Source organism: Phasianus colchicus, chromosome 12 (genome assembly GCF_987193195.1).
Source record: "Phasianus colchicus chromosome 12, bPhaCol1.hap1.1, whole genome shotgun sequence".
Taxonomy (NCBI): domain Eukaryota; kingdom Metazoa; phylum Chordata; class Aves; order Galliformes; family Phasianidae; genus Phasianus; species Phasianus colchicus.
The window spans coordinates 11199520-11208061 of NC_143447.1; the positions used below are offsets into that span (position 1 = coordinate 11199520).

General features: G+C 41.0%; 1 protein-coding gene across 1 annotated transcript; it reads left to right on the forward strand.

Moving 5' to 3' along the window:
• The first annotated feature begins 50 nt into the window (after positions 1-50).
• Positions 51-8033, forward strand: USP50 (ubiquitin specific peptidase 50). The gene is given in 8 exon segments (XM_090149282.1): positions 51-91; positions 2832-2856; positions 3922-4199; positions 4796-4881; positions 4884-4987; positions 5319-5428; positions 6818-6945; positions 7759-8033. Coding segments are annotated over 8 exon segments (1047 nt in total).
• The last annotated feature ends 509 nt before the right edge of the window (positions 8034-8542 follow it).

Consider the following 8542-nt stretch of genomic DNA (forward strand, 5'->3'; position numbering starts at 1 on the left):
TGTTTTGGTTTAGTGGAGGATTTTCTCTCCGTAGGCCTGTGGTGTGCAATATGCCTTCAACCAAAAGGATTTTGGTAGCTGATGTTTTAAGGTAAAGCATTTGTCTGTTTGGCAGCTATCTTACTGTCATTTGGAAAAAGATTGGAGAAAGCACCTACCTCTGTGATGCCAGAGTATTCTTGGAGTGTGTTTGGAAGTGTTCCACTATCACTTTCTCACCAGATGACTTGTAATCTGGCCTTTTGGAGAGGGCAGAGCTAAACGAGGGTGTGTATGTGGTGCCATTAGGCTGAAGTTGAAGGTAGGAACTTGATCTGTTCCAATAGAGAGAGAGTCTCCTGGATCAGGATTCAGCTTTGTAGCTGTAAAACTGTTTATTTTTTTTTTGTGGAATAGAGCCCTAATTGTGCATAATGAGATTTCTTGTTTTATACATTTCAGTTTTCTCACATCACCATCAAATAGTAACAAACAAAGCCATGATAGACTGGTATAATCATATTTAATAGAAGAAGTAGTATGTACTGGTCCAAATAAGTTGCCTTGTGAGAACACAAGTTGGAAGTGCTTTTTGTTGTACATAGTGACTGCTTCAGAAGTTTTGCCTTCCAAAGATCTCATCAAACCAGTGTATCAAAGCTGAATGTACACGTAACTTTTAAATGTATTTAAAATTGTGTAGAAAACATCTTTAATGTTATGTTATTTGTGGTACTTATTTAAGAGAGACTAGGGTTGGATTAGCATTATGTAAAGTATGGGAGATTGCAATGCACCTTCATGCAAATAAAATATAATATAACTGTCCCAAATATTGTTGAGCATTCAGCAAGAAAAACCTGTTGTCCAACTGAAGTTTCATGCTGCGATTTTTTTGTTACATAGGTACTAATTTGTAATTTTTAATTAAAAGGGCAGTATACAGCTCTATAAATTTTTTTATTCAGTAGTGTATCTTATAGATACAGACTTAAGGCACGAACACAATAGCTGTTTAAATGGTGTTTTATGTTTGACGGGGAAAGGTAAAATGTTATAAGGATATGATACTGTATACATTTTGTATATCATTAAATCTTCAAAGAATCTAAAATAAATTTATTCTTGTTTACAGACTTCTGCTGTCTTTTTTAGTCTGAAAGGTTATTTGGGTGAATCTGATGGCTCTGTATGTGGAAACAGTGTTTGCTGTGCTGGGACACTTTGTCTTTGAGGTATCTGAGCTTTGGCTGACACCAGAAACTAGGGGAGTAAATGTGAAAGCTGTAGTGCACAAACATATGTAATAGGATTGATGAGTAAATGAGATAAAATATCTTGAAGTAGTTTATAGTGTTTGTTTGAAATTTGGAGCTCCTTATTGGGTGGTTGCTTGCATCCCCTTGTGTTGTTGTGAGGTGATAGGCATCTATTCAAGGCAGTAATTACACCTCTTTATTGCCAAATTGTTAGGCAGGTAGAAACAGCATACAGTGCATTAGTGAGGCTAGTTCTTAAAATCAAGAAGGATTTCTGGAGGAAACCAAAAGGGTAAATAAGGTCAGGCAATGTATGTATCACTTGGAGTGGTTAACAGTGGTTAACTGTGCATGTTTTTGTACATCTCCCTGCCATGAGTGCCAGCTTACTGACATTACAGCTAGAATTACATGAGAAACCTCAATGTAAACCAAGGAGAAAACAATGGCAACTTTTACATGCAATCTTCTCTTTCATGATAACAGAGAACAATTAAAAATGTGAGTGTCTTCCAAGAAAGGCATTGCAAAGATGTGGTGGCAAAGAAGTGTTGGTTTGAAGAGGTATCCTAACCCTCAGGAAAGTATCGTCATGGTCATGTTTTGTTTTCCAAAAGTAGGCTGTAGGACCACGTGGGTTTGGCTGAGAACACTGAGTGTCTTTAAATCTTACCAACCTTGACATGCATTTCCATGTTATGCTATTTGAAGAATGTCTTCCATAAATGAAAATTGGTAAGCTACGTTCTTTTCCTTGTTAGATATCTTAAATTCCCTACCACAAACCTCAGGATAATTTCACTGGTAGAAAAATCCACTGAATTAAACTGATTATGATGTACTTACATACTGGTGTTACTTGGTTATGTAATCTCTGCTTTTGGAAAGATTTCTGATTATTATTATTATTTTCTTTTTACAATTAATGTTTTTCCCGTAGGTGGCACAGATGCGAGTTTCTGTATCGTGTTAGTGCTAAGAATATAAAAATAAGTATGTATCTATAGTGTAATCAAGGTCTTCATTTGCATTCCACCAATAGTAGGAATAAGTACAGGAATAATGTTTATTAAGATTTCAGTACAAATTCTATTCTAGCTGCATGACAATTGTTATAGGTTAAATTTGTCTTGCATTGTTTCCCAGCAGTGGTTTCAAAAAGCATTTTCTTTTTCAGTGTTGTCCTCAGCCTGTGTATGACCACAGTACTTGCTGTTCAAGACATTACCCTGCTCTTGATCATTTTCCCTCTGTAACACACAAGTAATATACAACAAGTAGAAGCTGAAAAAGCTGATTAGTTTGTAGTAACATTGTTCCCAGAGCTGTATAAGAGGAATCAATTACTCATTTCTTCCTTCTATCTATTTTTCTCAGTTTGTTGTACAGCATTACATTTGTTTCTGTTGCTCTTAACAGCTCCCTGTGCTCACACTTGTCATTAATGGAGTGAGATTAAGACAAAATTCCTTCATATCAACCATGGTGGAGCAGAACTGAAGTGCATCAACTTACTGTGAAATACTGTACTTGTGTGCGCTCATGCTAAGCGTTTGGGGGTTGTAACTTATTTTTGTGTATTTGCTTTTTTAGAGCCGGGGATGAGAATGTTGGTACGGTAATGGGAGCTTGCCAGGAAAATCAGGGAGCAAGTTCCTGACATGGAGACTCCTGATGACACAGGCAGGAAGGGTAAGCTATGCAGGCATATAGGGATAATTGCTTTTTCATTACTAAATTTGAACTTTCTCTCATCATTACTTAACCATGTAGAAGTGTAAATATACATCTGTATGTGTAGTTACACTACTACCATAACTACTGCTAATACAAAAAAAAAAAAAAAAAGGTCTGGACAGTGCTTTTCCATGTTACACTGGATATTAGGAAGATAATAGCAATAAATTATTTACTGTGAGGGTGGTGACACACTGGAACAGATTGCCCAGCAAGGTCATGGATGCCCCCTCCTTGGTAGCATTCAAGGCCAGGCTGCGTGGGGCTTTGAGCAACCTGGTCTAGAGGGAGGTGTTCCTGCCTAGAGCAGGGGGTTGGAACTGGATGATCTTAAAGGTCTCTTCCAACCTAAACCATTCTATGATTCTTGGATGATTCTGTGTTTGTGCCGTGCTGCCATACTGTTGTTTGTGCTCAGCGTAGGATACAGGTGGTTCTATTAGTAGTAGCAGAAGTGGAAGCAAAAGTGCAGCAGTTGCTGAAGGGTGTTGTAGAGTAGAAGGACCAGGGAAAGTGGCCTTTTGGGCAGCAGCTGGAAAACTCCTCCTAGCAGGAAGCTTTGACGTCAAGACAAATGGCAGTGATTGTTTGCTGAGACTGAAACTTCTGACGTTCCCTTTTCAGAAGACGTGCAGCAAGTGGCAGCCGCCTCTCAGTGTCTGCACAAAAACGGAATTAACTAAGAACAGAAGCATCCCTTTCAAATTATGGTAGGCAGCTGGAAGCTTCCCTCCTGCCCTTGCTGCAGTTGAGCAGCAGATCTCATGTTGCAAACTTTGGCTAGTATTTTGTATCTTGTGGGTTTTTTTTGGCTTTTTTTGTTGTTGGTGGTGGGTTTTTTTTGCATTTTGTCATTCTCCAGCCTCTGCCATAGCTGCAGCTCAGCCCCTTCCATATGTTTGGATAAAAAGTCTGACTTCTGCCATCTCCCATTGACGTCCATTAGTATGGTCTTCTCTTGAGTCCACATGAAAAAATACTGTTTCTTCTAAGTAGGTCTGACTTAATATTTGTATTCTGTGCTTACTGTGCCCCAGTAAGGTGTTGTGCTGCAGGAGGAGGGAGGCTTTTAGCTCTGTGGAATGAGATTTCTGAGCAGCAGCCTGTGCTGGGGGGTCACGTGGGCAACCCCCATTGTGTGAATGCAATTCTGCAATGCCTCTGCAGCATGTCACTGCTCATGGAGTATTTCCTCTCAGGAGAATATGAAACAGCCCTGCACAAGTGAGTTGATTCACACTACTGTTATTTTTCTCTCCTTCCAAACACTACGTGTTGCAGTGAGGACGCTGGAGGAAGTCACCTACCAGCTCCCCACCAGCCGCAGATGTTGTCTGGCCACAGTCAGGTTTTGTCCTTCCTCCCATGTCACTTCCAGCATGTCACTGCTCCTCTGCTCCTCATCAGCTTCCCCTTTCTGTCAGCAGTGACCTGCACTGTCTGTAGACAGAACTGCCTTTATTTGGAACTTCCTGTTCCAAATGGTTGGAAATCCCAGACCAGAGCCAAACTCTTCTGACACTTCTGTGCTACTGAGGAGACTTGGTCCTGTTTGGGAACACTGCCAGAGCACCCTCACCTGTCACTGCTGTTTCCTTCACCCATCGTCCCTCATATCATCAGTACTCTGCCTCTGCAGATACCACCCATATGTTTCCTTGCTAGGTACCTTAAGTGTTTTGCTTTTTTTTTTTTTTTGGCCATTTTATATTAATACCAGTAACTGTCATCGCTGTCTTCACATTTTGTTACTTTCCAGTATCTGCAGTCTCTCAAACCAAATGACAGAGGCCATCTGAAATGTGTTTATTCTTCCCAAGAGAGAATGGCAAATCTGCAACCACCTTTGGCTGTTCCGTGTCTGATGTATGGCTGAGAGAGCTCAACTGCATTTCCCTGGAGGGTTTTGTTCAGTCCTTGGGGAGCAATGCCCAACTGTCAGCAAGAGGACTCAGTGGGATGTGCAGAAGTTCATATGCATGCTGAATGAGCTCCATGAGGCCCTCAAGAAGGTAAGAGTGCAGCTGTGATGTGTTGGAGGCTGTTAGTTTCCTCTGCATTTGTACTTCAGCACTTCATGTCATAATCACCAGTTCTCCTCTTCCAAACTGCATGATGTGGCTGCTAAAATTGTCATTTTCCTCCTTTGTTTCATACTCACATACACACAATAACTCATTAGCTTCTTCTAATGCCATGTCAAATTGCAGCCCCTCATCTAAATGCTAATGCTGTCTGTGCCTCTTCCCCCCCTGCCCTTTCCATGCATTAAGTTCTTCCTTTTCATCTGCCCACAATGTTCCTCTGTGGAACATTGCCTCTGTTTGCTCTTCTCTTCCTCAGGTCCCCTTAGAAACAGCTTTGCTAGCAGTTAAATCATCCCACCCACATGTCCGAAATATTAAATCTTACAGCAGCTTACTTGATGCTCCATATACACAGATTAAACTGAAGTAATAGCATTTCAGCTTGTCACAAAACTTGACTCTAAACAGCCTGTGGGCAGCAGGCAGCTGCTCCATTGCAAACCCACTCTGCTCTTCCACAGAAGTTAGCTCCACACTGCTTAGATGACCTGGTAAACTGGGCAGGCACCATGGGTCCTTCACCCCGTGTTGGACTTGGCTTGGTGCTATGAAGGGAGCTGGCAGGGCAGAGATCTCCAAGCTGCTAACACCAATATTGTAACAGTGAGGGGAAGATAATTCCCCCAACAGAAGAGAATAGCTGCTGGGTGGGAAGAAGCTTTTGTAGGGAAGGGTAGGCTTGAATCTGAGAAGACAAAAGATGAGATCAATTATTTCTTTCCAAATAACCAGAGTATTGCTAAAACTACAAAAAGAACAGGATTTTGTCCAGAGTTCATTGATGACCAATTATTGCATTGCAAATGAACGTTCTCCCCTGCATCACAGTAATGGCAACTTTCATTATGAACTGTGTCATTCAGCTGAAGTCTTGGCAATAAGCAGCACTGAACACTGCAGGTATAGCAGTACATGGAGATGTTTGCAGTGGTCCTAGCGTGATACAGATCTCATTCGTTCTCAGCACCTTTTGCAGGTTAAGCCACTTTAAACATTTGCTTCTCTTGTGACCTTAAATCACTGAAGGAACTTCTGAAACAGCTGGCTACTTTTTCATTTTTTACTTTTATATAGCCAAGCTCCCGCTGTGGAACAAAGGAAGAGTTGTAGTCAAGGCCACACAGCTGAGGTGCCAGAGGTAGACTGTACCTCTTTAAGTGAGAAGTAACTATATGGGGTGAGCCAGGGCTGTTTCCTGGGATTTATGAAATAAGAAGGATATTGTCAACTGCTCACGTTATGAAAAAAATGAAGAAAAAGTTCTCTGGAGTAGTTGGGCTTCACAGAACTGTTATATGAACTAGTATTTAATATCTTGTTCAGCATTTGCCTGCCCTGCCGTGCTAAAACAGCCTTCTGGTCCTCAGCTATAGCTTTGGCCACATTATGGAAGTTTAGAAGTATGCTGTATACTGAAAGTTACAGAGGAAAAGAGGGATGGAGTCTGGCAAGAAAGGAGAGTTGACAGTGCAGTCCAAAACATTCAAGGGATGGTGACAGTGACACAAAGGTTTGATTTGTCTGCTTTTAATACCTGTGTCCACTTCTAATAGATGGAAGGATCAGACAGCAAGATCTTTGGTTTTCTTGCCAGACATCATTTGCAGGCACGTGTGTTTGTCAGTTGATGGCAATACTCAATATTAACACAGATCTATTTCAGAGCCCAGCATAGCCATGAGGCATTCTCCCCCTCCCCCAGTAAAGCCAGTTTAAGAAAACACAATAAAAGAAGTTGAATGTTATTTAAAATAGTTCAAAATTTTATTTCAAGTTTGAGTGGCAAGGCAACTACAAAAGGAAACTCTTCACTGACATCTGCTATCCACTCAGCAATACGGATCTCTCTCCATATAGTTACCCATTTTTCTGCAAGAATTCAGGTACAGCTTGTGTGCTCTAATGTTGAGCTTTGCCTTTCCTACTTCTGTGTGTAACACCCTGTCCAGTGTAACAGATAAAGCCTGGGTTTGTTTGGACTTAGAGCTGCCTCTGATCCAGGCACTTAAACATCCAGCAGTTTGGAAAGCACACAAACATACAAAAACCCCAACAAAACACCCAGCACCTCCCACCGCTCCCAGTTTGGTCTACAAATACATCTGGTAAACTGAAGTTTCCTGAACAAAACCATGACTACCTGAACACATTTTTCATCAGGAAGTGGTACACCCTAATGAAAAAAGGGTGCTTGGTTTCTTTTAATTGTAGTTAGAGCACATGAAAGAAATGGTCCCTCTTTCCTTGACTAATCATCTACCATGTTTATATAGTTGATGTTGGAATTTTATTACTGACCACTGTCGACCTAAATTAAGCATCCATTGAGAGAAATGCACAACAGCAGAATCCAGGTAAGTTTCATCTTCAGCCAAAGATACAGTAGTCACAGTATGTAACCAAACAGAGAAGTTAGTTAGCACCTCTCTACCCTTCTCTCCACATCCCAGTTTTAAAAAGCACGTGTTCCTGGCAGCAGCCTCCTCAGCCTTTTCTGCACAAACTGATCCTATGTGCCCATAAATAAGGATCAAGTGGGCTCTTCTGTCACTCTCTGCTTATAGTGACCTGTACTGGGGGCCAACACCTGGGTTTCGCATTTAATATTGCAAAATAGGTAAGCATGATAGTAATCTATGAAGTGTTTCTTTGCTCTGTTTTAAAGCATTTCTTAGAATTAATATTCCTTTCTGCAGCCCCAAAGGATAATCTTCTCTTGCCTCCTTCAAGTGCAAACAAAAGACAATTGCCAAATCTCAGCTTTGCCTGTAAGGAGAGTTTTAACAGACTGTGCTGTATTTTACAGAACTACTCTGCATTCTGCAAGCACTCAGTCACCAACAGCTCACACAGCTTTGATAATCTGCAGATTACCAAGATCCTGAACTCCTCAGTGCAGTCTGACAGAGCTGATCACCTGCTGTACACCTGTCAGGCCTTTTCTGCACCCACAAATAGTCAACAGCCATGAAAAGCCAACAGTGAGTATAGAGCACTGCCGTTAGAACTCATGCAGTATTAGCTACATTCCATTCCATCATTAAATTGGAGCATTCATATTACCTCATCATCTGCTGCAGACTTCCAGGAAATAATTTCTTAAGAGAAGTCTGGAAGCTTCCAAGTGTGCTAAGGAACACACATCCATTCCCTTTGTCTAAGCTCTGATGTTTGTTTTTCTCAACAAACTTCACAGACCCCTCAAAAGAGTAGAACTGCTGAGCATGCACATGTGCTTACCTGAAGGTTCCCGTTTCTCTGTTGGTTATGTATGCATGTAGACAGATAGGAATTTGGATTGTAGGATTTAAGATTTTTGAATGCCAGTCTAATCAGAGAAGGAAAACCAACCCAAATCCAGACCAGGACAATGCACAAGATTGAAATCAAACAGTTTCTGAACTAACTAGTTCTACAAAAAGTAGCAGTCTCTTCATCTGAAGAGCCTTTAAACTGTGTGAATGACTCAGACTGTCATTT